Source organism: Meleagris gallopavo, chromosome 30 (assembly GCF_905368555.1).
Source record: "Meleagris gallopavo chromosome 30, MGAL_WU_HG_1.1, whole genome shotgun sequence".
Taxonomy (NCBI): domain Eukaryota; kingdom Metazoa; phylum Chordata; class Aves; order Galliformes; family Phasianidae; genus Meleagris; species Meleagris gallopavo.
In genome coordinates, this window is record NC_139433.1 from 954,029 (window position 1) to 981,554 (window position 27,526).

At 62.8% G+C, this 27,526-nt stretch overlaps 5 protein-coding genes across 15 annotated transcripts; 2 read left to right on the forward strand and 3 right to left on the reverse strand.

Moving 5' to 3' along the window:
* Positions 1 to 614: 614 nt before the first annotated feature.
* Positions 615 to 2,606, forward strand: RAX2 (retina and anterior neural fold homeobox 2). Its single transcript, XM_085212058.1, has 2 exons — positions 615 to 857; positions 2,163 to 2,606. Exons 1-2 carry the CDS (start codon positions 615 to 617, stop codon positions 2,604 to 2,606), a joined length of 687 nt encoding a protein of 228 aa, XP_085068184.1.
* Positions 2,607 to 4,161: 1,555 nt separating this feature from the next.
* On the reverse strand, positions 4,162 to 9,888 carry LOC100540409 (mucosa-associated lymphoid tissue lymphoma translocation protein 1-like). 5 transcript variants are annotated; one of them, XM_019609942.2, is made up of 18 exons: positions 9,750 to 9,888; positions 9,245 to 9,294; positions 9,000 to 9,110; positions 8,726 to 8,892; positions 7,920 to 8,050; positions 7,690 to 7,843; positions 7,292 to 7,470; positions 7,093 to 7,189; positions 6,936 to 6,983; positions 6,831 to 6,866; positions 6,520 to 6,723; positions 6,218 to 6,395; positions 6,024 to 6,098; positions 5,542 to 5,669; positions 5,323 to 5,469; positions 4,963 to 5,120; positions 4,744 to 4,878; positions 4,162 to 4,664 (listed from the first exon to the last, which is right to left on the reverse strand). In XM_019609942.2, exons 4-18 carry the CDS (start codon positions 8,874 to 8,876, stop codon positions 4,416 to 4,418), a joined length of 2,070 nt encoding a protein of 689 aa, XP_019465487.2. In that variant the 5' UTR covers positions 8,877 to 8,892; positions 9,000 to 9,110; positions 9,245 to 9,294; positions 9,750 to 9,888; the 3' UTR covers positions 4,162 to 4,415. The 5 variants fall into 5 exon arrangements, with proteins under 5 accessions (XP_019465487.2, XP_085068149.1, XP_085068151.1 ...); XM_085212023.1 differs by having other exon boundaries at positions 9,000 to 9,160; XM_085212025.1 differs by lacking the exon at positions 9,750 to 9,888 and having other exon boundaries at positions 4,162 to 4,634; positions 9,000 to 9,160; positions 9,245 to 9,374.
* Positions 9,765 to 10,985, reverse strand: MRPL54 (mitochondrial ribosomal protein L54). Its single transcript, XM_085212063.1, has 3 exons — positions 10,855 to 10,985; positions 10,178 to 10,334; positions 9,765 to 10,017 (listed from the first exon to the last, which is right to left on the reverse strand). The coding sequence occupies exons 1-3, from the start codon at positions 10,970 to 10,972 to the stop codon at positions 9,885 to 9,887; spliced, it is 408 nt and encodes a 135-aa protein (XP_085068189.1). The 5' UTR covers positions 10,973 to 10,985; the 3' UTR covers positions 9,765 to 9,884.
* Positions 10,929 to 16,685, forward strand: APBA3 (amyloid beta precursor protein binding family A member 3). 3 transcript variants are annotated; one of them, XM_085212027.1, is made up of 11 exons: positions 10,929 to 11,131; positions 11,663 to 12,377; positions 12,635 to 12,674; positions 13,126 to 13,271; positions 13,374 to 13,460; positions 13,738 to 13,896; positions 14,187 to 14,366; positions 14,566 to 14,778; positions 15,000 to 15,119; positions 15,489 to 15,629; positions 15,770 to 16,685. In XM_085212027.1, exons 1-11 carry the CDS (start codon positions 10,929 to 10,931, stop codon positions 15,839 to 15,841), a joined length of 2,076 nt encoding a protein of 691 aa, XP_085068153.1. In that variant the 3' UTR covers positions 15,842 to 16,685. The 3 variants fall into 3 exon arrangements, with proteins under 3 accessions (XP_085068153.1, XP_085068152.1, XP_019465539.2); XM_085212026.1 differs by having other exon boundaries at positions 10,929 to 11,063; positions 11,466 to 12,377; XM_019609994.3 differs by having other exon boundaries at positions 11,070 to 12,377.
* A 237-nt stretch (positions 16,686 to 16,922) lies between these two features.
* On the reverse strand, positions 16,923 to 27,445 carry TJP3 (tight junction protein 3). Of its 5 annotated transcripts, none has more exons than XM_085212015.1 (21): positions 27,088 to 27,445; positions 26,590 to 26,710; positions 23,626 to 23,682; positions 23,424 to 23,548; positions 23,206 to 23,308; positions 22,530 to 22,995; positions 22,153 to 22,256; positions 21,468 to 21,630; positions 21,289 to 21,379; positions 21,020 to 21,084; positions 20,780 to 20,858; positions 20,489 to 20,645; positions 20,021 to 20,129; positions 19,370 to 19,589; positions 18,871 to 19,067; positions 18,682 to 18,777; positions 18,329 to 18,399; positions 17,931 to 18,242; positions 17,608 to 17,832; positions 17,359 to 17,405; positions 16,923 to 17,251 (listed from the first exon to the last, which is right to left on the reverse strand). In XM_085212015.1, exons 1-21 carry the CDS (start codon positions 27,294 to 27,296, stop codon positions 17,152 to 17,154), a joined length of 3,117 nt encoding a protein of 1,038 aa, XP_085068141.1. In that variant the 5' UTR covers positions 27,297 to 27,445; the 3' UTR covers positions 16,923 to 17,151. The 5 variants fall into 5 exon arrangements, with proteins under 5 accessions (XP_085068141.1, XP_019465538.2, XP_010723092.2 ...); XM_019609993.2 differs by having other exon boundaries at positions 23,626 to 23,814; XM_010724790.3 differs by lacking the exons at positions 26,590 to 26,710; positions 27,088 to 27,445 and adding an exon at positions 24,577 to 24,878.
* Positions 27,446 to 27,526: the final 81 nt, after the last annotated feature.

Below are 27,526 nucleotides of genomic sequence, written 5' to 3' on the forward strand. Positions count from 1 at the left end.
CGTTAGTGTGCTGCAAACAGAGTGCATGTCCATGGGATGCAGGTGCCCTGGGTGCACTGCACGTGCTGCACGCCGACTGCACGCACGGTGCACACTGCAGGCACTCCCACTGCAGGCACTGTGTGCACTGAGCACAGAAACACTGCACAGAAACACGCTGTGCCTGCAGGTTGTGCATGCACTGCACTGCACTCCTTGTGCCATGCACACTGCACATGCACTGCACGCACCGTGCCCTACACATTGCATGTGCTGCAATGCAGACATTGCATGGTGCACACGTGTTGTGGATGCTGCACACCGGGCTCTGCACCCACACAGCTCATCCCACATGCTCTGGCCGTGCCATAGGGGTTGGAGTGGGGTCCTGCACCGATGTGGGGCAGTTTCAAGGGATGGAGTGTGGGAGTGGGGAGGGGAATGGATCTGGCCAGCTCAGGTCAGCTCTGAGTGGTTTTCAGAGCTACTGGCCCTATAAAGTTGACCTTCATGGCCACGGAGGTGCCACAGGGATGGCCCATCTCCTGTCCATCCGCTCATCCAGATGGAATTCATGGGATGGTCTGCTGTCCCCACACCCCCCCTAACTCCACCATCCCCTCGCAGGTGCCGAGATGTTCCTCAATAAGTGTGAGGGGGACCTGGGCGAGCTGCGGAAGCCGGGGGACGGCGAGGGGACCCCTCCAGCTGCTGCCGAGGAGGAGCAGCCCAAGAAGAAGCACCGGCGGAACCGCACCACCTTCACCACCTACCAGCTGCACGAGCTGGAGCGAGCCTTCGAGAAGTCCCACTACCCCGACGTGTACAGCCGAGAGGAGCTGGCCATGAAGGTCAACCTGCCTGAGGTCCGCGTGCAGGTAGGGATGGCTCTACGCCTTCGTTTCCCCATTGCCCAAGGCACAAGCTCAGCGTAGGTGCATGGGGCTGCATCTTGCCCTGGTTCCATAGGAAGGGTGACAACCCACGGCAGCTCCTCACCACTGTCAGCTCCTCAGTTCCAGGAAAGATCTGAGATTCTCATGGATTCAGGATTTTAGGTTTCCTGGAGCCAGGGCACGGGGCGGTTTGGCACAAAGCCCTGCTCTGCGTGGAGGCTCAGCCTGGAGCAGACCCTGCTGCCAGCACAGGCAGTGACAGCCTTTCCAGTCACCAGGTCTGAAAGCACAACAAAAGGAGAGAAAGCCAAATAGAGCAGGATTGACAAAAGAACAGGGATCGCTGGAGCCGTGGGGGACACAGCGCGTGGGGCACCATACTCAGGACACCCCAAAGGGACACAGCACAGGGGGCACGCCGCCTGGAGCACCCCGTGTGGGGCACCCTGCATGGGGCACCCCGCGTGGGATACGGCACAACGGGGCGCCCTGCATGGGGCACCTTGCACGGGGCACAGCCTGTGGGGCACCCCGCTTAGAACGCGGCTCGGGGGGGACATGCCACATGGGACACTCTGCGTGGGGCATGTCACATAGAACATCCTTCATGCGACACAGCAGATGGGGCATCTTGCACAGGACATGGCACACGGGTCACCCTACGTGGGTCGCTGAATCTCAGAATTGTTAAGGTTGGACAGACCACTAAGATCACCCAGTCCAGCCACCACCCCATGCCCACTGTCGCTGTGTCACCACCGCATGTGGGGCACAACAGATGGAGTGCCATATATGGGACACACCACGCGGGACATCTTACATAGGACATGGCATCCTATGTGAGACATGGCACAGGGGTCACCCTACAAAGGATACAACATGTGGGACACCCTACAAGGGACACTCTACATGGGACAAAGCTCATGGGGCATCTTGTATAGGACATATTGCATAGGGCATGGCACAGGGATCACCCAACAGGGGACACAACACATGGGACACCCTACAAGGGACACCCTAAAGGGAGAAAGCACATGGGGCATCTTGCATAGGGCATGGCACGAAGGTCACCCAACAGGGGATAGAACACATGGGACACCCTACAGTGGCACACTACATGGGACAAAGCACTTGGGGCATCTTGTGTAGGACATCTTGCGTAGGGCATGGCACAGGGATCACCCAACAGGGGACACAACACACGGGGCACCCCCGAGGAGCATGTTGTGAGGGACAATCCAGCCATGGGGCACACACCCCTGGGTCACTTTCACTGTACCCCGACAGGTCTGGTTCCAGAACCGCCGAGCCAAGTGGAGGCGGCAGGAGAAGATGGAGGCCAGCTCCATGAAGCTCCACGACACCCCCATGCTGTCCTTCAACCGGCCGCCCATGACGGCCAACGTGGGGCCCATGAGCAACTCCCTCCCGCTCGACCCGTGGCTGACGTCGCCCATCTCCAGTGCCACCCCGGTGCACAGCATCCCCGGCTTCATGGGAGCCCCCCAGGCCCTGCAGCCCCCCTACGGAGGGCACTCCTTCCTCAACACCCCCCCAGGCATGGCTCAGGGCATGCAGCCCATGGCCCCCGCGCCCTACCAGTGCAGCACCCCCTTTGTGGACAAGTTCCCACTGGAGGACGTCGACCAGAGGAGCTCCAGCATCGCCTCGCTCCGCATGAAAGCCAAGGAGCACATTCAGACCATCGACAAGACCTGGCAGCCCATTTGATGAACGCTCCCCACTGCTCCCTACCCCGACGGGGTGCTCGGCAGGACCAGAGCAGGGAGGTGACCCCCCCGGATGCAGCATCACGGACAGCGGCGCGGGGGCACCCAGCAGCCGCCCCGGTGCGGCCGCACAGGACCCGGGGAAGCCCCCTCACCCCTTTATTATTATTACCATCATCAAGAATTTTTTTTTTTTTCTTTTTTTATGCACAAACAGAAACGCTCTAGTTTCGTAGGGAACAACCAGGGGGTGGGTGTTGTTTTTTCAGCCGCGTGCGGTGCTGCGTGGGAGATGGGTGTGCGGTTGGTAAGGAGAAGAGTGGGCTGCGGTGCTCTGCGCGGCGATGGGGAAATCCACTTTAACATCACCCACGCTCTGCATCTGCAGGGAAACGCTGCCGTCCCCACACATGGGTGACCGAATCCCAGCCCGCGTCCCGCCTGCTTGTCAGGGGGAATCTGCTCCGCCGTCACTCCGGCCCTAATTGCTCTCCAGCGGTGCCAGTGGCACAAAGCTGCCGTAATTGCTGGGCAGAAGGGGGGGGGCTCAGCCCCAATGGGGCCAGCGGGGTCCCGATAGGAGCGGGGACGGAAAGGCGGCGGCGGTGAGATGCCCCACGATGGCGCTGGGGATGGCGTGTGGTTGGCAAAGTTGGGGCAGCAAGGGGATGATGGCACACGTGGGGGCTGCAGGGTTCAAAACATGGAATGTTTCGGGGCAGGTGGGGTCGGCCAGGGCCAAACATGGGGCAGAGCTGCACTCGTGGCCGCGGTGGCATTGGGGTCTCGCGCTGACACCGTCCAGGCCGCGCGCTGACCCCGTGGGGACCTGGCTCCTCGTCCCAGTCCCCCGGCTGCTGCTGCTCATCTGCTTCGTTAGCGATAATTAAACCTTTAACAACCCATTAAACGCATAATCGATGCTCCCCCGGCCCCCCAGCCCAGCTAATGGGCCATGGGCAGAGGCGTGCTCGGCGCGGGAGATAATGAAGCAACGGCTGTGGAAGTAATGGGGTTTGATCCGGGGGACGGGACGCGCTGAATGGGGGCTGCGCCTTTCGCATGACATAATGGCAGAGGTTGGCGCCGACCCCGCCGCGACGCCCGGGCACCCCTCGGCCAACAAAGGGCGGGCGGCGGAGAGGGGGCTGCCCCATAGCCCACCCTAATTGGGTCGAGGGGCCCCGACCGCCGCCCCACGGCGTTGGCACACAGCAGCGAGTGCCCCCGGCTCACGTCATCGGAGCAGAAAGGCATTCTTCACCTCCCCCACCCCAGATTTCAATCGTTCCCCCAAATCTTTACCCCGCAGCCTTGCAGGAACCCTCTATTCCTCCCTTCCCATCCCCCCCCCAGTGGGATTTGCCCCCTAATCTGCTTATTTCTCTCTATTTCTCCTAGGCCTGAATGAGCCCAATCCCGCCCCGGTGCGACGCCTTGCTGAGCTGCAGCACCCAGCCCTGCCCCCTGCCCACCCCACAGCTGCCGGGGCACATGGGGGGGCCCCGGTGTCCATATGGGGCGGCAGTGCCCTGTGAGGATACACGAGACTGGTATTGCTCTGTATATGGGGTGGTACCTCCCTATATATGGGGTTCATTGCCCTGCTAGGGGACATGGAGCTGGCACTGCCCTGAATATGGGGTGGCTGCGTACTGCGAATGGGGTGACACAGCTTTGTGTATGGGGTGACATTGCTCTGTGTATGGGATGGCAGTGCCCTGCATATAATGGGACGGCAGTGCCCTGCACATAGGGTGACACTGCTCTCTATATGGGGTGGCAGTGCCCTGTACGCAGACGTGCCCCTTTACACCCCATGCGATCCGCGCACCTCGGGGCTCAGGTTCTCCTCGGGGCTGTTCCCCCAGCTGCCGGGGGGCGATGCGGACAGGGGGCTGCCGGACCCCCCCGAGGCGGGCGGCGTGCCGGGGTCCCGGGGGCTCAGATTGAGTTTGGCAATGAGCGGCCGCCCCACACTCACCGCCCGCCGCTCCTCCACAAAGTCGGCCACGCCGCGGTAGCGGAACTGCAGGCACACGGTGAAGGTCAGCTCCTGCTGCAGGGCACGGCAACGTGGCACAGGGGGGCTTCACGTGACCCCCCCCCACACACACCCGGTGTGGCACAGCTCTTACCCGCAATCTCTGCAGCCCACAGAGGCGGCTGTAGAGGCAGCAGGATGGACAGGTGAGGCTCCAGGTGGGCACCAAGGGGCTGCCCAGCTCCTCGGGGCTCTCCCGGTTGGTGTACTTCAGGTCCACGTCCAGCTCCTGCCGTGGGGGATTTCAGGTTAGGGGATGGCACCGTGGGAACCCGCCACCCTAAGTGCTGCCCCTCCGGGGGTGCCACCCCACCTCGGGGAGGTCGGTGAGCTTGGCCACGCACTCAGTGATGTCCCCAGGGGTGGCCAGGATGCGGGTGTAGATGATCATGATGTTGGAGAACTCAGCAGCAAAGCCCAGCTGCACGGTGACACCGCAGTCGAAGCGGAGGTGGCGACTCTCTGGGAGGACTGCAGGGACAGCGAGCAACGTGGTGACACCACTTGGTCCCTGCCAGCACTTGGGGTGACACTGGAGGTGACACCTGAGGCGGCCCCAGCACAAAGCCTTGGGGCCGGTGGTCCTTTGGAGACGCCACGTGCCACCCGTCCCGTGCCTCGGGGCTGTCCCCTCCGTGCCCCCACCCGCTGGGGGTGCAGCACTGGCACACACCGTGAGCCTTGGCCCACTGCAGGTTCCTGGCAGAGGTCTCAGCCCGTCCCAAGGAGCGGATGGGGTCGGTCAGCGCCCGCCTCTCCGACAGGTTACTGCGCAGCTCCAGCGCCTGGCGGCCCCGCGTCAGCTCCAGCGTGCCCATGTCTGCAGGGCCGGGCACAGCGTGGGCTCAGGGGGGGATTTTGGCCCCTCCAAGCCCCACTGCGCAGCACTCACCCTCGGCCACCTTGTCCAGCAGCACTGTGATCTTCTCATCCTCCAGCAGCCAGCGCTTGAGGAAGGTGACAAAGACACCATTGGAGAGTTCACCCTGGCTCAGCTCATAGGCTTCGGCGTCCGCGCATCTGTGGGGATGCGGAGGATGGGTTAAGGTGCTGGGAGCCTCACCCGTGCTGCAGGAATCCCAGTGGGGTGGGACATCCTCAACCCAAATCCCTGCAATCCAGGTGAGCATCGGTGCTCTGAGCCCTTGGGTGTTGCCTGGAGGTTGGTGCAGCCACGAGCATCTCCAACTCCATAGAGGACGGCATCCCTGGGAGCCTGGAGCGGTGCCATGGAGTCACAGCATATCCGTACATCAGGGAAAATGCGGTGCTAATAGGGCTGAGATATCAGAATCCGACCCCATTCCTGCCCCGGCCCAGGGGGTTGTGTCCTGCTGGCCCCATAGCAAGGAGGATGCATGAGGGGAGACCCACGTGGCATAGCCGAAGACAATGTTGGCCGTCACCTCCAGCGCCCCAACCTGCGGGAGGACGTCGTCATTGAGGTTCCTGCGAGAGAAGAGCTGCTGAGAACTGTGGGGCCCCGTGGGGGCGACACCCAAAAAAGCCACAGGTGGGACACGTGGGGACCCCTAATCCGTGCCCCCATAAGTGGGATGTGGGGTCACCTCTTGCGGCACATGTCGAGCAGGAAGATGTTGAGGCCGGTGCGGCGCTGCTGCATGCGCTGCAGCACGTGCTGCACACACAGGCAGTGGGCGGACGTGTAGGAGCCAGGCGCGTCGATGGGCACCATGAAGCTGGTGCCAAAATTCTCGTAGCCGTGTCCAGCGTAGTACAGCAATCCTGGTGGGAGAGGGGATGGTGGCACGTCCCACCCCTTCTCGCGCGTCCCCAAACCCCACGGCTCCGCCCCGCCGCCCCAAAGCCCACCCGTGGGAACCCCACAGCCCCCCAGGAGCTGCCCCACCGTAGACCCCTTTGTCGAGGAGCAGCAGGAACTCATCGACTGCCATCTGCATCTCATCCCGGCGCAGGTCCAGCAGTGACACCACCTTGAAGTCGAGCTGCCGCAGCAGCGCGCTGAGCGCATGCACATCCACCATGGGCGCCCGCAGGTCTTTGTGGTGCGTGTAGTGCATGTTGCCCACCAGCAGTGCCACTTTGTCGGTGGCTGCAGGGACAGAGGGGAACACAGAGGGATTCTCATGCTGTCCCCAGCGCCCCACGTTGTGTTGCAGCCCCCTCACGGTCCCCTGCCCCTCCAGGATGGGATCTCACCATACAGCTGGTCGGGGCTGCCGGGCTCTGGAGAATCTGCAAAGAGAGAGATGGTGGCAACGGCCCCGAGCACAGCGATGGGACAGTGCCACCACCTGTACCTACCTCCATCCCCTTCCTGCCAGGGGGCTCCGGAGGCAAAGAGCCGCGGGCCTGGGCGGCACAAAGTGGGGTCAGGAGAGAGGGGTTATGGGGCTGCGGGGCTTCGCAGCACCCAGGGTGCTGTAGGGTGGGGAGCAGGGGATGCAGAGGTCGCCCTCACCGATCTCCACATCCACCTCCTGGCTCCACAGCTCGTGGAAGAGGTTGAACACACGACAGGAGTACGTGCCCCGCTCAGCCGTCGTCACCAGCTGCACCTGCAGGGGATGGAGAGTTGGGGCCACCGTGCTGCCCCATGCTGTGCTGCACTGCCCCACGCCGTGCCGTGCCATGCAGTGCCAGACGAGGGGTCACAGCACCTGGAGCCGTGGTCCTCTTGCACCCTCCACGGGGCGCCGGTTCCTGAACCACTGGTACTGTGGCGGTGGGTTCCCCAGGGCTCTGCACTCCAGCACCAGAGGATCCCCCTCAGCCAGGTGGCACGGCTGTGGCTGCTGCAGGATCTGCAGACCCGCCATGCTGGGGCAGTAACCGCTGGCTGTGGATGGGAAGGACAGCAGATCGGCACCCAGCCATAGCAGGGGGACACCCAGCTGGCCTCAGCTCCACAATGCCCTACAGGAGCCATTCCCAGCCCCAGGGGTCAGTGATGCCCTACAGGAGCAACTCATACCCCATGTGTGAGCAATGCCCTACAGGAGCCATTCCTGGCCCCACGGGTGAGCAGTGCCCCGCAAACGCAGACCCCAGAGCCCACCTGATTCGGGACTGTGGCTCCTCTCCACTTGGATGTGAGCCCACCTGGAGAAGGCAAAGGCAGCCCCGCAGCTCACACGGCAGATGTACCATTGGGGCAGTCCTGGTGGTGCAGCCGTGTCGACCATCAGCTCCGGGGCTGTGGCTCCAGGCACCTACAGCATGGAGGAGCCGGTCTCAGGATGCTCACTCCCACCGGTGAAGGTGCCAGGGAGGGGATGTGGGTCTCACCTCCTGCTTTCCACAAAACCACTGGTAGGTGAGCCCTGGTGGGCCGCTGGCCCAGCAGGTCAGGGACACCCGTGTCCCCTCTGCCACCACCTGTGACTCCGGCTGCACCGTGATGCGGATCACATCGTGGACTGTAGAAGAGCCCAGGCTGGTTGAGAGCTCTGTCCCACACTGCCCCACTACACCCCAGCCTGCTCCATTCCAACCATCCCATCCTACCTTGTCCCATTCAGGGCCACCCTATGGCATCCCAGCCTGTTTCATTGCATTCTGTCCCAGCTGGCCCCATCCCATCCTGTGCTGCTCCACTTCAGCCCATCCCATTGCATCCCAGCCCATCACGCTTTGTCCCACTGCACTCTGCCCTGTCCCAGCCCATCCTGTCCACACCTCCCATCCCACTCCATCACTCATTTCCCTTCTAATCTACCCTACTGCACCCATCTCCCATCCCTTCAATCCATCCTATTCCATCCCATCTCATCTCATCTACCCCACTGCATCCATCCCATCCTTTCCCTTTCAAATCTATCCTACCCACCCTAGTGCATCCATCCCATTCTACTTCATCTATCCCATCTCATTCCATCCCATCCCATCCCACCCACCCAGTTGCACCCTTCTCATCCCATTCCACCCCATCCACCATGCTGCATTCATCCAATCCAATCCCACCCCACCCACCCCGCTGCACCCATCCCAGCCCATCTCACCTCCCCACTGCCACTCCACCAGCAGGATGAGCCCCTCCCCTCCCCACTTTCCTCCTGCTGACCCCCCCAGCCCCCAGGTGACAGCATCCCTACCAGCACAGTTGAGGAGCTGGCATGCCTGTGTGTGCCCCATCCTGTGCAGGCAGCCCCGCAGGTACCGGAGGCTGCACTCACGCTCAGCCAGGAGCTGCAGGAGGCTCTGTGTGGGGCTGCCGAGGGGCTCCAGCACCTTCAGCGAGCACATCTCCAGCTCCTCCTCACTGTGAGGGGTAGTGGGGACACAACGGGGTGGATGTGGCCGCAACAGGGTTGTGTGGGGGTAGAGGTGGAGGCCACGGGGTCCATCCCACGGTCCCCCCATCCCTACCTGCACTTGAAGCGTTTCTCTGCCCCAGCCACCTCGGCCAGCTTGCGCCAGCCCCGGCTGGCTGTGTCCAGGAGCTCACACAGCTGGGCCACCACCTCCTCTCCCAGCGAGCTGATGGGCAAGCTCCAGTCCCCCATCCTGCCCACAGCTGCTGCCTCGGGCTGCGAGGGGACAGGGTGCCAGCAGGAGATGGCAGCACAAGCAGGAGAGGAGGGGATGGAGTCCAAAAGGTGCAGAGAACTCACCTCCAGGTACTGAATGTGCCCGGAGCCGCCAGCACGCAGCTCAGCACACACTGAGTCCCACACAGAGGAAATGAGGGTTAGGAACAAAAGCAGCCCCACGCTGCAGCACTTCTGCTTTCCTCTGCCACTTCCTGCCCTGCAGAGCGATGTGGCCCTCAGGGAACCAGCACAGCCCCCCTCCCCCCATCCACCCACACAGTGCAGTAGGGCCACCGCTGGGCTGTGCCAGGCTGGGGGCACACGGGGAGGAGATTCTGAGCCCTCCTGCCCACCCTCCTCGGGGACATGGTGACCTCAGTCGAGTCACCCCAAAGCCGCTGCCCTCCCACCCATCCCCACCACAGCAGCACACTGGCAGAAGGAATGGGACCCATTGGGCTGCCACAGGTCCTGCTGCCAGCAATAAACAGAACTCCCATGGTGGGAAAAAAACCAAGAAATGACAGCCTCAATCCTCCCCCAGCACCGTGCAGGAGGGGATGAGCACACTGAGCACAATGAGCACCTGGTTATGCCACAGTTTCTGTGAGAGGCCTCAGCTGAGATTTATTGTCAGTCTGTAGTGAGAAGATGGGACCAGCAGTAGGAGCTGCCCCAGAGCCAACACCAACTCCAACACCTGCTGCCTTGTTACAGCCCCTCACAGCTTCCTGCTCTTCTTTAGCTTGTTGCGCTGCCACGAGTTGTACTTCCGCAGGCGCCTCCAGTACTCGAGGGAGTCGGGGTCCATCTCCTCCAGCTTCTTGGGGGGACCCAGGTAGATCTGGAACAGCCTGGGGGCAAACAGAGCAGGTGAGGCTGCGGTGGGGGAGGCAGAGAGCAGCTCCCAGGATCACAGAGCTGCTACAGTTGGAGGGAAGCTTTGAAGGCCGCATCTCCCCCACCCTCGGGACCCCCAGCCGGCACGCAGCGCTCTGGGTGAGCCCCACATACCACTCAGGGTACTCAGAGTCAGGCTTCAGGGCCACCTCGGGGCTGTCCTTCAGGTAATTGACCCCCACGGCGTAGTTGGCCAACGTGACGGGATCTGTGCACACCTCCGGCCCCTTCAGCTGCTCCTTTGGAGTGCTCTTCCCCTTCACCTTCACACCTGGGGGAGGGAACACGGTGATGTGAGGGAGTGTGGGGGGCTGGGGTCAAATGGAGGAGGCCTTGGGGCATGGGGTCGGAAGCTTGGGGACAGAAATAGGAGGTGGGAATGGAACACTGGAATGGATGTGGGAAAAGGACCCAACTGGGGCACAGAATGGGATATGGGAATAGAATATGGGTACGTGACACGGGAATGGGACACGGGAGTGGGACACGGGAGTGACACGTGGAACAAAACACGGGAATGGAATACAGGCATGGGAGACGGAATGGGACAGGTGAGTGAGAGATGCGAATGGGACACGAGAACGGGACACGGGAACGGGATGTGGGCACGGGCCATGGGAAAAGGACCCAACTACAACCGGGGATCAGGATCCGGGAACGGGACCCGGGAACGGGGCTCTGTAACGGGACCCGGCTGGGATACGGGAACGGGACACGGGGCAGAGCCCCAGTCGGGACACGGGAACGGGACTGCGATCGGGGCCCGGGCTCCAGGCCCATCCCGGCCTCACCCGCTTTCTTGGCGTAGCCGCGGGCCGGGCCGGGCCGCACAGCGCTCACCGCCCGCAGCAGCAGCCGGGCGGCCATGGCGCGCCGCGGGACACGCCGGGACAACTGCGGAGCGCGCATGCGCGGCGGCCCCGCCCGGAAGTGGCTGCCGGGCGGGCCCGGAAGTGGGGGGTGGTGGCGCCCGGAAGTCGCTGCGGGGTCGGCCCGCTCCGTAAGTCCCGTCCTGACCCGTTCCGTTCCGTTCCGCTCGGGCCCGGCCGGGCCGCGGCGCCTCCAGCAGTGAGTGGCGGCTGGAGCCCGGAGGGACGAGGGGGAACCCCGGCCCTGGAACCCCGTGTGTTCCTCCGCGGCCCTCCCTTAGGCCCCCCAAGCTGCCCTGCGGCCCCTCAGCCCCTCCGTGACTCTCTGCGGCCCGCCCCGCGAGCACGGCGCTGTGCCCCCTCCCCTCTGTGCCCCTCCCTGCCCCCTCTCTGCTCCCACCTTGACCTCCCACCGCCCCCTTTCTGGCCCCTCGTTCCCCCCCTTTTCCCTCCCCTATGCCCGCCCCCCCTTGCCCTCTCCCCGTCTCCCCCCGACCTGCCTGTTCCCCATGGAGAGCACCATGGATTTCCAGCCGGCCCCCGATCCGCCAGCCATGGACACAGAAGAAGGGCAGCGCGGTGCCCCCCGACCCACTGCAGCCGAGGGGCAGCTGGAGGGGCCCACCTTCAGCGACACCGCTGTGGATCAGCAGAGGAGTCTGGAGCCTGGATCGGGGCGTGCTTCAGCCATGAACCTAAACAGCGGGGATGAACAAAGTGGGCTTTGCAGGAACTCAGGAAGAGAGATGGAAGAGGAGGTGGTGACCACTGGACCACAAGGCCCCACAGACTGGAGACCGAGCACTGGGAGCACCTCCCGGGACACGGGACCCCCCCGCACCCCCAGCAGCGGCACCATGGAGCTGGATGAGGAACCTGAGGAGGAGCCCTCAGAGATGCAGGGCCTGCTGGCCCAGCTGGAGACCCTCAGCCCCAGTCTGTGCGATGCTCCCAACACGGCCCCTGTGGCAGGCAAGCGGGGCTATGCAGAGTGCCGGGGTGAGTGCCAGCCCTGCCCGCTGCACGTGGCCACAGGCAGGGGCCTGGCTGTGCATCCCTGCTGTGCGCAGCGCTCGGCCCGCTCACGGCCTTGCCACGGCTTGCTCTTTGCTGAGGCCGACCGGGAGGACCTGCTGAACCTCCTGTGCTACGAGGGGGGGTTGCCTGAGGCTGACACTGAGACACCCCTGACCTGCTCTGAAGTGCTGACCGGGACCAAGCTGGAGATGCTGCAGACGCCTGAGGAACACAGTGCTGCTGATGGGCCGGGAGGGCCAGATGGTTCGGAGGAAGGACCTTCAAGCAGCTGGATTTATGGAGATGGGCTCAGTGAGGACAAACCCACCTGTGAAGGCAGTCGAGACAGCTCGCCAGAGCCAACCTGGGCAGAATTGTCTCCTGCTGTGACCCCAGAGAAGGAGCGGCCACCACAAAGCAGTGTGACTGTGAGTGCAGGCGCATGGCCGTGGTGCTGTGGCAGCAGGCTGGGATGTGCCCTTAGCTCTCCTTCCTTGGGGGATTTTTTGGGCAGAGGGGAGTGAGGGGGCAGCGTTTCCCTGGGTCTTGTGGGACATTGTGCTGCTAGGGGAGAGCACCCTTACTTGCTCTGGGTTGTGCTTGTCTGATCCTGGGGGGAAGCCAGTGGGTCTAAACAGCCCCACAGCCTAGCATCCCAGTGCTTCACCCTTCTGTTGCTTTGCAGAACAAGGAATCCCCCTCCTCCTGCCTGGCCTTCAAAGAAGGTGAGTTGTTTCTCTGTTTGAAGCGGGAGTCCTAACCCACCACTGCCTGCTCTGACCTGAGCATTGGGGGTGCCTGGGGGGGGTCCAGCTCTGCACCCAGAAGAGTCTCCCAGGGCAGAAGCATTGCTGCCACTTATTGGGAAACATGGCTGCAGACTTGGGGTGGCTGGTTTGCGCACAGTTTGCGCACAGCTGGGCATGAGGAAGCTTCAGGAATCCTTTGGGGTGCCCAGGTTTGGGAAGAGAAAAAGGAGGGCTCTCTAGAGGAAGGGGAGACAGCCCAAGAGGGCTCTCTAGGAGAAGGGGGGGGCAGCCCAAGGGTCAGCATTGGTTCCCCTGTTATGTCAGGAGCACATCTCTTAAGCTCTGAGCCACTTCCTCACATACAGGAGCACAGCTAACAGGTGGCAGGAGGAAACCAGCCCCTGCTTTAGCCCTCCCAGTCTCTCAGTTCCAGGCCCCTGTGACCCAGAGGATCTGCTGGACGGTGTGATTTTTGGGGCAAAGTACCTGGGCTCCACACAGCTGGTTTCAGAGAGGAACCCCCCTACCAGCGTCCGCATGGCACAGGCACAGGAGGCTGTGGACAGAATCAAGGTGCAGGGAGGGGCATGTCCTGACCTCTTGTGGGTACTGGGCAGCACTTTGTTGCAGGGCAGAGACCCAGCAGTGACGTCATTGAGCCGCTTTGCTCTGCAGGCCCCAGAGGGAGAGTCCCAACCCATGACAGAGGTGGATCTGTTTGTCTCCACACAGAGGATCAAGGTGCTGACAGCTGACACACAGGTGAGCAGGGATGTGCCTGCGTGGCCCTGGGGCTGCTGAGACCTTCCTGTCTCTGTGGGATCTTCTCTACCTGCCTTAATGGGCGGTTGTGCCCAGGGATGGCCAGGGGCAGCAGCAGCATGCAGCTGGGAGGAGCTGTCACTCAGAGCAATGCCACTCTGGCAGAGTGGGATCTGAACCATGCTGAGCCTGCATCCTCCTGGTGTGCAGCAGCGCCTGGCTGGCTCGTGTGCTGCATGGAGGGGAGGGCTGAAGGTCTGTGCTGTTCCCTTGCCAGGAGGCCATGATGGATCACTCCCTGCAGACCATCTCCTACATCGCCGACATCGGCTCCCTCGTGGTGCTCATGGCACGCCGCAAGCTGCCTCGGAAGGCAGAGGCAGCGGAGGAGAAGCGGCTCTACAAGATGATTTGCCACGTCTTCCACTCGGCTGATGTGAGTGGGAGCAAGCCCTAAGGGAGGGTGGGGTGCTGGTGGGGTCCTGGACCCATCCTGCTGCAGGACAGCTTGACATCGCTGTGCTGGGGCACAAAGAGAGGGAGCCCGGGCACCTCTGCTGTGTAGAGTGGCCCAGTGAGAAAAGGAGGGGTCTGGTACTGGGAAGGGGCAGGGAAGGGGCAGGGTGCCCTGCAGCTCCCAGGCCCTGTCTGTGCTGGACAGCTGCTGGGACCAGTTTGGCTGTCAGGCCATGTCCCTAAGCAGAAATGTCCCCCATCCGTCCCCAGGCCCAGGTCATCGCTCAGGCCATCGGGCAGGCATTTGGTGTGGCCTACCAGCGCTTCCTGGAGGCCAACAGCATCGACCCAAGTGAGCTGAGCCCTCGCCAGTACAGCCGTGCCCTTGAAGACCAGGAGCAGCACAACGCAGAGCTGACCCACTTCTCCCGGCAGGAGAACTGCAAGGATGTAAGAGCTGCTTTGGAGGGGTGGGGACAGCATGGGGTGCTGGCACAGTGCCCTCTGTGTGTCACAGCAAGGCTCCCTGAGAGGCTGAGATGCTCCCTACCACCCTAGGCCCCATCCCAGCTCACTCTGAGGCCAGTACCCCTGTGCAGGGGGTGTGTGGCACACACCCCCGCTCCCTGTCCTGGTTCCCCTTCCTCAGGTCTGCATCCGGAAGCAGAAGGGGGAGATTCTGGGCATCGCCATTGTGGAGTCGGGCTGGGGCTCCATCCTGCCCACCGTTGTCATCGCCAACCTGATGCACGGGGGCCCTGCAGAGAGGTCGGGTGAGCTGAGCATCGGGGACCGCCTCATGTCCATCAATGGGACGAGCCTGGTGGGGCTGCCCCTCACCACCTGCCAGAACATCATCCGGGTGAGCTGGGGCCGGGCCTGGGGGGATCCCACTGCTCTGATAGAGGTGGGAAACAGCCTGGTGGTGTCTGGGGTGTCAGTAACAATGGGGCAGAGAGGCAGGAGGGCCCGTACCTGTCCTGTGCTAATCCTCAGCCTTCCCTTGAGCAACACAGTTCTGTCCTCTCTCAACCCCTCCAAGTGACTCTCTGAAGTCTCACACATCCCCCCCTCACTTTCCAGGAACTGAAGCACCAGACAGAGGTGATGCTGAACATAGTGCACTGCTCCCCCGTCACCACAGCTGTCATCCGGCGCCCCGACTCCAAGTACCAGCTGGGCTTCTGCGTGGAGAACGGTGTGGTGAGTGCTGTGGGGTGGGAGCAGAGCCAGGCCAGGGCTGCCCAGGGTTTCTTCCACCTGCCTGGCAGAGGACTTGCAGCCCTGGCTCTGCCTGTGCAGATGAGCCTTCAGCACTGATAATTTCTGAGGTTTCACAGGGCTCTGTGCCACGGTGGAAGGTTCCTTGTTGCTCTCCTACAGTGCCGTTGTTTGGGTTTGTCTCCTTGGTGCTCGACTGTTTGCTTTGGGGGTGGTGGTTTCCTCCTGGCTCCCTTGGCGTGTCCTTGGTGACATTTGTTGCAGTCCTTGCTGGAGAAGCAGGGTTCAGGGCGGTGGTTGTACATGGCTGTGGGGTGTGAGCACAGCTCACCAGCATTCCTTGCTCCCCAGATCTGCAGCCTGATGCGTGGGGGCATCGCTGAGAAGGGCGGCATCCGTGTGGGGCACCGCATCATCGAGATCAACGGGCAGAGCGTGGTGGCCACACCTCACGAGAAGATCATCCAGATCCTCACACAGGCGGTCAGCGAGGTGAGCAGAGCAGGCAGGGTGGGTGGCTGCCCCTGCGCTCCCATGGCTGCAGATGGCGCAGGCTGGGCTCGGGGACCTCATCCCAGCAGCCTCCAGCCTGGGGCTGCCATCTCCCAGCTGATCTGAGCGTCTCTGTCCAGGTCCACATCAAGACCATGCCAGCCTCCACGTACCGCCTGCTGACGGGGCAGGAGCAGCCCGTCTTCCTCTGAGTGCTGCCTGGGCCCAGCTGTCACTGCACACCTCTGGGGGCCACCACCACTCTGCCTGCTGCCCCAGCGCTGCCACCAGAGCCCTCTGGCCCCCGGAGGGCCTAATCCTGCTCCCTTTCAGTTGGACTCAGGACGCAATAGGAGGCTGTGGGCCGATGCTCAGCTTGCGCAGCATCGGGGCCCACAGTGCCTGTGACCCTTCTCCATATCCATTCACCCCTCTCTGCCTCAGTGCCTGTGCAGTGCCGTCCCCCTGCTCCTTAAAGTCCCTCACCTTGGCCTGGTGCTGGCAGGGGATGGGACCCTGCATGAAAGGCCACCCCTGTTTTCATCACTGCAGATTGTGCTTTTACACTCACCAAAGGTGCCTTTTCCCAGGCGGGGCTGGAACTGTGCTCCAAGGGCTCATCCCAGGCAGCCCTGAGCAGCTCTGCCTCTGCACACTGAGGTGTGGGTGCAAGGGAGAGCCAGCAGCCCCCAGACTCAGCCTTAAGGGCAGCAGCACCCTCAGCAGCCGCTTCTCCTCCCCAGCTTTGCCAGGGGCCTGCTGGGCTGCAAACGACCACCTTGTTAGCCCTGTTGCACCGAGCTGGGAAACTACCTCTGCTTCCTCAGCACTGCCTTCAACAGGGCTGTTCCTTAGTGCAACCAAAGGGAACACGGCATTGCCACGTCCCACAGAGCTTGGGGAGGTGAACCCCACAGACCCGTCTGCAGCTGAGGGCTCCGTGGGGATGTGTTGTTCACAAGGGGACAGCTGGGACCCTTTGCCCAAGGTGGCCTGTCACAACTTTGCCTGTGTGGTTGGTTGATGCAAAAAATAAAAGTTTGAGGGAATGCTGAAGGCCGCATCTCGCCTGGCTGGGATGCAGCTGAGGAAGCTCAGCTCAAGGGATGCGGCCCTGAGCCCACTGCGGTGCTAGACATCAGCCCAAGGCTGCTGCCCTCAGGAGGGTCCTGCACTGATGCTTACAAGCAGAGGCTGAGGGCCCTGGCCACGGAGGGGTGTGGATCCCAGCAAGGCTGCCCTGCTGCATCTCTGCCCTGCATGCTGTCACACAACACACGCAGCAGCAGCCCATCCTATTCAAAACGTCCCCTTTATTTCATCCTGAGGCAGTGGATGAAGCAGGGGAAGGAGGCACTTGGTGGTGCGAGCACAGCCCGCACAGCTGTGGGGTGTTGTGTGGCACTGCCAGGGCTGTCACCCGGCCCTGGTGGCACGGAGCTGTGATAGGACTGGCCCGAGGGGCCCTGTGGGGCAGAGACACACAGTGATGCTCAGGGGTCATGCACAGACACTGATCTCACTACACATCTGTAGCCGGGCCCCACTCGTAGCCTTCGTCCTCATCTGAGTCATCCCTGGCTCGCGTGAATCTCTTCCTCACGGCCTCGTGCTCGTAATCCCTGCAGGAGGAAATGCTGCAGTGATGCCTCTGTGACTGATCGGTGGAGGCAGCCGCTGCCACGCAGGGTCAGGCTGCACAGAGCTCTGGCCCCGGCACGCAGGGTACCTGAGGTGTTCCTGTGCCCACTGTCCCTGTGGCTGCTGATCTGTCACCTGTGAACAAACAGATTTGAAAGGGGGGCAGGCAAGAATTGTGCCCCAGCTGGAGACTGGGCAAGGTGGGCAAGGCACCAACACTGGACCCGCAGACATTAGAGGTGGCAGCCCTTCTGCCAGGGCCACAAGGGATAGGAATTGACCCCTGTGGCCAGGTTCTGTGCCCCCCGCGCCCCTCGTACTGCTGTGGGGGACCCACCTGCTCGCTCACACCATGACTGGGATACGTCTGCGCCGGCTCAGAGGAGCGGGAAAGTGCAGGATGGCTGTAGGCATCCTCCGCCTCGCCGTCGGTGTAGGCACCCCCCTCACCATCCGTGTCATCGTAGTCGCTGTTGGCGTGACTGTCACAGGTCAGGTAGCCCGAGGCTGCCCTGCTGGGAGGGTTCAGCAGCTCCAGGCCGTCCTCCAGCGCCGCGTCCACCTGCGGATGGGGACAATGAAGACCCGGGTCTCTGGGCACCAAGAGGGCAAACGCAGCCCTGCGCGGCGCCTGCAGGGCTCAGCCCTTCCGCCCCATACGTGCTCCGCTGCCGTCCAGATGGGCTGGCTCTGCTGCGTCCTGATGATGTTCTTGATCTCCTCGTACCAGGCGTTGCCGCTGCCGCTGAGGGTGATGGTAGCAGTGAAGAGGTGGCTGCAGTATTTCTTCATCTTGCTGGCCTGGGCGTAGAGGCGCCGGGAGCTCTTCCTGGAGTCAGGAGCCAGCCACTGGCGCATGGCCTTGATGCCCTGCCGGCTCTCGGGCTCACAGAACACCACCACGGGGTAGTACTGCACGTAGTTGAGGCGCTCCACCGCCGAGGGTGTGATGTCCAGCAGTGCGTGCTTGTCCTGGGGCAGGGCACCAGCACTCAGCCCTGCTGGGGACAGGGTCACCCACCTGGCTGCCAGCACACAGCAGCCTTGCAAGCTCTCACCTTTTCAGCAATCTGCCGCACTGAATCCAGCTTGATGACCTTAGACGATGCCCCATCTCGTGGCACGCTCGCTGCAGGACAAGGAGACAGGGTTTAAGAGGGGCTGGGGCAGTTGTGCCATCCCTGTGGGTCTGGCCATTCCAGGCCCCAGGGCTGCGTGCCTCCATGGGGGCTGTCTGGGACCTGGCTTGCCTCACGGTGCGTGGGGAGAGGGTGCCTGAGTCCAAGAGGGTGCTGGGGTGTCATGGAGAGGTCACAAGGAAGGATCAGGACAGAGTAAAAAGCTCCCAAAGCCACCTACACCAATGTCCAGCTGCTAAGCATAATTCACCCCCACTGTGGAGGGTACTTACGTGCAATCTCGAAGAGCTCAGGCTGCTCCATGCTCAGTTTCTGCATGGCAATGTCTGTGATGGGGCCCAGGATCACCACCGGCCGCTTGAAACTGGCTGTGGGGAGAAGACAGAGCAGCTCAGGGGGGCTGGGCTGGGGCAGCCCCAGGGCTGAGGACCCTGGGTGGGTCCAGGCAGCCCGGTACCCACCTTCCTTCAGAACCACCCTCTCATATGGGGGGTAGTGGCCCTGCTTTGTGAGGGCAGACAGGTCCTCACGGCTCTTCCGCAGCGTCTTCTTGGCTCCCCGCAGGCCCCGCAGCTTCCAAAACTCAGCCCGTGCCCCCGAGGGGTTGGTGCCAGGCGTGGTTTTCAGCACAGACTCCAGGCTGGCGAACTGCTCGGCCCTGGGAAGGGAAAGGGCTCAGGATCTGCAGCCTCTGGATTTGCTCCTTCCATCCAAGGAGTCAGGCAGAAGTCAAGGTCACCCCTTGGTGACAGTCTGGAAAGCCCTCCGGGACCTCTGTCAACCACAGCATCAACAAACCTACCCCAGGCACCAGGAAGGCGTTTCACCAGCTCACGCTTCCCACCACCACCCATCAGCCTAGCCCAGCTCTTACCGGGCCCACCACCCACATCCCCGTATCATCAGGGAGCCATCCCCTGCTTCTGCCCCCAGCGGGGCCATTCCTGGCTCTTTCCCTACCTGCTCTGGTTGGGGATGATGCCCTTCTCCTGCTCCTGCAGGTCCCTGCCCATGCGCACAGCCAGCCAGTTCCCCAGCTTGCCGCGGTACATGGTGTCCAGCACATGGAAGACGTCCCCACGGGCAAAGCTGAGCCCCGACGGCGTGTCCTTCTCATAGTCAAAATGCGTCCGGATGTAGAAGGAATCACGCACGTTGGATGAGATCATCTTTCTGTAAACTGGAGCCCGGGGTGAGAGTGACCATCAGGGAAGAGCGGGTAGAGGAGGAATTAGGAGTGGAGGAAAGCGCTGGCCTGGCTATGATCTTCCACAGCAGCCCTCAGTGCCAAGGAGGGCCCTGGGGACACCTTATCTACATGCGGTGCTCTTGGGCACACTGGGGACAGCAGCACTTGGCCCCACAGCACACAGTGGCCATTTCAAGCTGATCCACAGGGCCAGAAACCCCCGTGCTCCAGGATGCCACTGCATAAATGGCACTCTGGGATCACCCAGTGCTCTTCCGTCACCTCTCAGGGGGAGAGGAGGATGGCGTGGGGAAGAAGGACACATTGTGGGGCAGAAAGAGTTGTGGGGAGCTGAGCAGTTCAATGTTCACTCAGAAGAGATGGAGAGACATGAGCCCAGGAAGTCACCAGCCATCACTCACTGTTCTGCTTGCTCTGGATCCACAAGGTGACGTCCTCTCCCGGCGGGAGCTTCATGAGGTACTGTACTGCCTCCTCACGGGTCAGGTTCTGGAAACTGGTGCCGTTCACCTGTGTGGGAAAGCACTCAGACGTGTCCCACCAGTGGGATGGAGGGCGTAGGTTCCAGTGCAGTCTCACGGCCCCAGGGAAGGGGAGGCCCTGGGAGTAGGAGAGGGAACTGGCCCCTGCTACCCAAGTGCCTGCCACAACCCCTGGGTGATCCTGGGGATGGCTCCTCTGGCACCTGAACCCTGCTGGGTGTTGGCACAGTGCTGGGGACAGGACCATCCCCTACCAACACTGCCTCAAAATGATGCCCAGTGGGAGAAATCCAAACAGCACGAGGGGTATTGGGCACAGAAGGGACAGAGACAAACCAGGCACCTAAAGCATTCGGTGCCACTCCTACTCCCAGGTCTCCCAGGTACCTGCAGGATCTGATCCCCTTCCTCGATGCCCTGGCTGTCGGCTGGGCTCCCCTCCTGCACACCCGACACGAAGATGCCCACGTCGTTCCCACCAGCCAGCTGCAGCCCCACACTCCTGGCCTTCACAAACTGCACAACTCTGGAGTCAGGACTGTACCTGCCCAGTGGAGACCGCAGTCAGCATGGTGGGGACATGCTGGCAGTCACCAATGCTGAGCCCCAGCCCTGGAGCTGCCCTTGAGCAGATCCTTGTCCGCTCAGCCCTTCCCACCAGCTCTTGCAGAGACTCACCCGTCCTTGGGGGCAGCTCGGGCACTGGGTCTGCTGTGGGGGCTGTGGTGGCCATCCTGTTCCACAGCTTCCAGCATGTCTGCAGAGAAGGAGAGCTGGTTCAGGAAGTGCTGGTGGCTGTGTGCTTCCCCAGATCACAGAGACACATGGAGAGCTGGTGGGATGGGAGTGGGGATATGGAGGAGCCTGGAGCCTGCTCAGAGCCCTCAGCTCCCCCCAGGCCGATCTGAGCTCACCCACCATGGCTCAGGGCATCGTCCACGTTCGTGTTGATTGCAGCATTCCTGCTTGATTGTCTCCTCTCTCTGGAACAGAATCAGGGCAGAATTTAAGAAGGGCATGGAGGTGGGGGGCTTGATCAGCATGGGCAAGATGGGGGCCAAAATGCAGTGCCACCTCCAGTGAGCTGGCTCCAGCATAGTGGAGAACCAGGCCCTCCAGACAGGCAGAGAGCATGGGGGAAAAAAGGATTCATGGGGACATGGGGATGGGGACACAGCAGGGCTTACCCTGGTGAATTCATCCTGGCAGCAGCTGGAAGTCGTGGGGAGGTCTTAGGGGATGGTGGGTGGGACAGGTCAGAGTCGATGTCGGAGATATCTGCACGACAGAAAGGGAGAGACATCAGTGCCCATCCAGTCCCCACGCTGTGCAGTGGGACCCCAGTACTGCCACTCTGTCCCCTCACCGTCCATCCGGGAGCTGTCACTCTGGTAGTCTTCCATGTTGGGGATGTTGATCAGGAACTGCCGGTGGTCCCGGAGGACGAGCAGGGTCAGGATCCCCTCCGTCTGCTCAATGAGCCGCTGGGTGTCAGCCAGGGACATGTCCTTGCTGGCCACCCCATTGATCTGGAGGGGCAGAGCAGGAAGGCCTCAGGGTGCTCGCTCCTGGGAAAGGCACCCCAGGAAAACCCTGATGACACAGAGCTGCTCCCACCACAGCATTCCCAGGTCCGTTCCCTGCGTGTGCAAACAAAGTGCCTCCGTTCTTCTGTTTTATTCTCCCCAGACACCTCAAGCATAATTTCACCTGTCATGCCCCAAACACCTGAGCTGCTTGTTGGCTGCTCCCCCAGCAGGGACACCCACACACAGCACAGGACTGGTGCCATGGGGATAGGAGGGCGGAGGTGACAAGGTGCTGCTCCTGGCACCAAGTGGAGCCGGTCCCCAAGAGCCCGTGTGCAGTCCCGGGGGGGGGCAGGGAGCAAGGCAGGATATGTGCACCAGGCAGAGCTGCCTCCAGTCCCCCACAGCCAACCTAACACACCCTCAGCTTGTCCTCCGCAGTGACACCAGCCAGCAACAAGCCATCCAAAAGGGGGATACTGAGTCCCCCCCACGTGCTGTGCAATCCTTGTTACTCCGTACCTTCAGGATGAGGTCTCCCTCCTGCAAGGAGCTGCGCCTCGCCGCCAGCCCGCTCTCCACTATGTGCTTGATGAAGAGCTGGCTGCCCAGCTTCAGGCCGTACTCTGCATCAGAGAGCCCGTGGCAGTGCTGGGGCTGGGCAGAAGCAGGACCCCCTCAAAGCTCCCCTTCGCCGCCACCCCACAAGCACACTCCAGCTCCCATCAGGCCGTCGGCAAGCCCCAGAGCTGAGCTGTGACACCCTGGGTTGAGGCCAGCAGACTCAGTGCCTGCAGCACAGCACACACTGCCCCAGTGCTGCATGCCAAGCCTCACTCCGGGACACGCAGCCACCGACCGGACAAAACCCAGGGATGCAGGGAGCGGGCAGGCCCTACCTTCATCCTCCTTCTTCTTCACCAGCACTGATGTGATGGGTTTCATCGGCACATCCCGGTGCGGCAGCCGTTTGAACCCCGACACCAGTGCCAACCCGTTGGTGTCCCCTTCGTGGCCGAAGCCGTTGGCAGAGCGGTGCCGGCTGTAACCCCTGTGCTCTGAGCCGCTGTCGGGGCTCTGCCTCCAGTGGCTGCTGTCCTGGCTTCGCCTCCGGCTGCGGGACGACTTGTGGTGGCGGCGGTCATCCTGGTGATGACCAGAGCTCCTCTCGCTGGACGAATCCCCGTCGTAGCCCTGGTTGTGGTCCAGGTCATCTCGGGAGCGGTGCTGGCTGGCGCTGCGCAGGGCCGGATCCACACCACGAGGGTCAAAGTCCTCATCCGAGTCGTAGCGCCGGGTCGCAGCAGGGGATGCAGGGCTGCTCTTGCTCATGGGGAGGTGGATTTTCTTTTGTCTTTTCAGTGTCTGCAGGTGGAAAGAAAGAAGGAAGGGATGCAGACGAGGCGATTTCCCAGCCCAGAATACGAACCACGGGTACTCTGAGGGGGCAGAGAATAGTGCCACAACAGGAGCAGGGCTTTGCCCAGAGCCACCGTGCATCCTGCAAACAGACACAGTGACACAGGGACAGGACGGGGACAAGGACAGAGGTGTCCCACTGCAGGGCACACTCACAATGTTGGCGATCTTGCCGCAGGTCTTAAGTGTCTGGATGGCGAAGGAGGATGAGACATTCTCCATGGAAAGGCCGTTCACCATCACGATTTGATCCTTCCTCCTGTGAGGGAAAGGCAGCCGTGGCTCTGCCTCAGGTTGCAGCAGCGATTTGCTGCCCTTCTGGTCCCTGCTGGCAGCGATGACCCCCACTGCATCCCCACATCCCGTGCACTCACTGAAGCTGGCCAAACGCCGGTCCCCTGGACACCACATCTGAGACGATGACCGCCGTGTCCCCAGTCACCCTGTTGGGACGGTCCCGGCCACCCGAAACGGCAAAGCCGAAGCCCCGATGAGGGTCCTAGCAGGGAGGGGCAGAGAGGAGCTCACAGCCCGTCCCTGGCACCGCCATCCCACGGCCACCTCAGCCACACTCACCTTGCTCAGCGTCACAGTGTGCTGCTCCCAGATCAGCATCTCCTCCATGGCAGCCACCTGCCAACGCAAGTGAGGGAGGGCGAGCGCTGAGGCTGAGCGGTGCCTCGGCTGCAGCCCAGGGGCCGTGGGCACGGATTGGCTCCGGCTCTTTTTTGCAACCACCAGCCCCTTCCTCTGTCCTGCTTTGGGCTGCAAGGCAGAGTTGGAGCAACAGCTTTCAGCATCAGCCGAGCCGCAGGCACTGGGGATACGAGGGCACCCCACCAGCTGCCATCGCTGTGTCCCCGCTGCCCTCCCTGCCCCAGCAGCCAGCAGACCCCCAGTGCTGCCTCTGACAGTGCTCCCATGCCCTCCCAGCTGCTCACCCCAGGCCCTGGTGTGACCACAGAGCTGGTGGCTCCGCTGACCACCGCACCTGGCTTCGCCCTTTGGTTTTCCCCAAATCCAACACTTTCCACTTAGGACAGACACCTCACTGGGATGCACGTGCAGGCTGAAGCACAGCCCTGCACAGGGTGTGGGACTGGGATCCCCTCCAGCAGCTCCCAGCACCCTGGAGAATCTGTGCACCAGGCAGGGAAAATCCCGCAAACAAAGCTGGAGAGACCGCGGAAGCTGCCGCGGGGCGGTGGCTCCCACAGCTGTTTTACAGCCTCTATCTCAAGGGTCATCTGGGCATGGAAAAACAAACCGGGAGGGCCGGGCCACGCCGTGATGGATCAACCACAGCCAAGGAAATCTGGTGAGCTTGTAACGCCGTCCTGCAGTGCAGCAGGGAATGGACAGCCGGCAGCTCCGTGCGGTGCCACCTCTGCCTGGCTCCCACCTGCTCCCCACAGCCACCAACCGTGCAGGATAGGGCTGCCTCTGCCCCCCGGCCCTGAGCCCACCCCGGTGACCTCCCTGCAGCCTTCCCAGCATCTCCCGTTCCCACCCGGGCGAGCAGCGCACCTGGAACCGCACGGCCATGCTGCGGCACGGGGCCCTCGGCAGGTGGCCGCTGCACCCACGGCTCGGCACCCGCAGCACGGCACGGCTCGGCTCGGCTCGGCTCGGCTCGGCACGCACGGAATGCCACGGCTTGGCACTGCCCGCCTCCCGCCGCACCCCGCCGCCTCGGGGCGTGCCCATGTGGGGCTGGGCCGGCCGGCAGCGCAGGTGCCCGGGGATCTGCGCTCCCTGTTGGCACGGCACGGCACGGTACAGCCCTGCATGGCACGGCACGGCACGGCACGGCACGGCACGGTACAGCCCTGCATGGCACGGCACGGCACGGCACGGCACGGTACAGCCCTGCATGGCACGGCACAGGCACGGCACGGCACGGCCAGCCTGCATGGCACGGCACGGCACGGCACGAGGTCAATGGGTCTGCCACAGCAAATCGCTCAGGGCTCTGAATGGCCACTGCCTCTCCCGTAACAGATCTCCCAGGGCTCCCATTACCCGCTGGTTCTGCCATAGCAGACCTACAAAGGTCACTGGGTCTACCATAGTAGATCTTCCAGGTCTTCCACTGGTCACTGGTTCTGCCACAACAGATCTGCCAGGGCTCTTGTTGGTCAATGCTTCTGCCATAGCAGACCTCTCAGGGCTCCCATTGTCTGCTGTCCCACCTGTCATGGCAGCAGCCCCCAGCTCTGGCCCTGCTATCTGTGTGCCTGTCCTGTGCCACCCACAGGTCCCTGTCCTGCCTGGGGGTCCCGGCATGGTGCTGCCGGGGGCCAAAGGGTTGCTCTGGGCCCCAGTGCAGCTCACCACCTCTGGGCCCCACTGAGCCCACTCACATTGACAACTGGGGCTGGAAACCCCGCGGGCCCACGTGAAAACCACAGCACAGCACCAGTGGGTCCACAGGCATCCAAAATGAATGCTGATGCCCATGGGAAATGCCTGTCCCTGGAGTCACAGTGAGTGGGGACACAACTCCAAAGAGGGCAGAGCTCAGGGCAAGCATGCAGCCCCAGACACACAGAAAGAGCCCCCAAATGCCAGTAGAGTAGCCAACAGTGTGGTGCAATCATTCACCTGGGTCTGGGAATAACCCAGGTTGAGAGCACAGGGCAGAGTCCAGGAGGCTGGCCTGCAACACCCAACATCACCGGTCACCGAAACCAGCCCCAGCACCCGCCCACAGGGAGCTTCAGTGGACCCCAGACACAGTGACATCACTAGGACATGGTGAACTGACCTCACATTTACATCCTGCAGCTCTCTGCCCTTGTGGGGCTGACGGGACAGCAGGACAACAGGCAGCTCCCTCTCTCCGGGAATTGCCTATGGGGACACCAAGCCCCCATTCTGCCCTCCGCCTCCCCGGGGGCCCTGCCTCGAGCTAAAGGCCGAGGCTGGCAGCCAGAGAAGCCGGCTCAGCCGGTTCCTGACAGAAACCAACCCGCACCCAAAGTGGCCCCACAGGGGGAGGCAGTATCTGGGCTGAGCAGATCATGGTCCAGCCCAATGCACCAGGAGCCCCACATGCCCCACTCACATTGGGATGGCCCCCACAGCCTACCCAGCCATCCAGCCCTTGTCTAGCATCAGCCATGCAGGAAGGCATCGCTGAGGTTCCAGCCCCAACAGCAGCCCCCCAGCACCTGACCCAGCCCCAGCTGCATCCCAGAGCTGATCCTGATCCCGCCCTGGTGCTGGTGCTTTGTACACCCCCAGCTGGGTGTACAAAGGTGGAATGGAGGCATGGCCTCCAGGCTGGGGTGCGGAGCCACAATGACAGGGTTCCAGCCCTGCATCCTCAAGCCCACACAGCTTGCAGCCACAGCACCCCAAGGAGGGCTCTGACCCACACTCTGCTCAGGTCCCCGCCAGCATCCAGAGTGCCCTGGGCTTTCCCTTCCCATTCTGTCCCTGTAGTTGGGGCAGAGCTCCAGGAGGGTCTTCAGACCCCCTCCTGGGGCTGCTGGGCACAGGCAGCCCATAGCTATGTTCCAGTTCCCCAGCACTCACCGTGTTGTGGCTCGTCCCCCGCGGCTGAATCTGACCAGGAAGGAGCTGAGCGCCAGGGCTGGTGGCAGCGGTGACACTCCTGGGTGCTGCCTTGCGTAACCCTTTGTGGGCCAGACGCTGCCTGCAGGAGGGAGACAACAGGAGCTGAGGGTCCCTGGGCAGCTCCAGCAGCACAGTGGGAATCCCGGGGGGGGCTGTCTCTGCTGCTCCCCCAGGCTAGTGGCTCAGCCACATCTGCTCCCATTCTCAGCCCCAGGTAGAGACAGGGCACCTGGGGACACGGGGTGGCAGTGCCTGAGGATGGGGTACTGCTCGGGGTTCTGTGCCGCCTGTGCTGCCCAGAGCTCCCACGCTCTCCTCAGGCCCCAAAGGGCGCAGGGACGCTGCCAGCTCACCCACCGCACCAATGCTGGGGGGCCACAGGAGAAAATGTGACCCCCTGCCACCAGCAGCAGCTGCCACCTGCCTTCCTCCCCATCCCTTCTGCCGGGCCCCCACCTCGCTACGGGCCCGGGGCCCTTCCTCCTGCCGCCGGGTGGGATTCCAGCCACAGAGATCAGCTCCACGGAGCGGCTCCCAGCTCCAGCAGCCTGCGTTTGGTTCCCGTGGGGCTGCAGAGGGCCGAGGCCCCGTGCCAGGGCGTCGCGGGGGGACCAATTCCTCCGGAATCCCCCGGCCACCAGCGGCCACCCCGGGGTTGGAGACATGGTGAGGTCCCCGTCCGAGTGCCGCCGCTCGCCGCTCGTCTCGCAGGAGGACAGGGCAGCTCGGACGGTCCCCTCCCGGTCCCCTCCCTCGCAGGGACGCGGCCCAGGCCCCTCGGGGGCACGGTGGGGCGGCCGAGCAGCATCATTAGGGCTGGCAAGGAACGCGGCCCATTGCCGGGCGGGTTTCACAGCCCGGGGCAGCCACGGTCGGAGCCGGGGACACGGCCGGC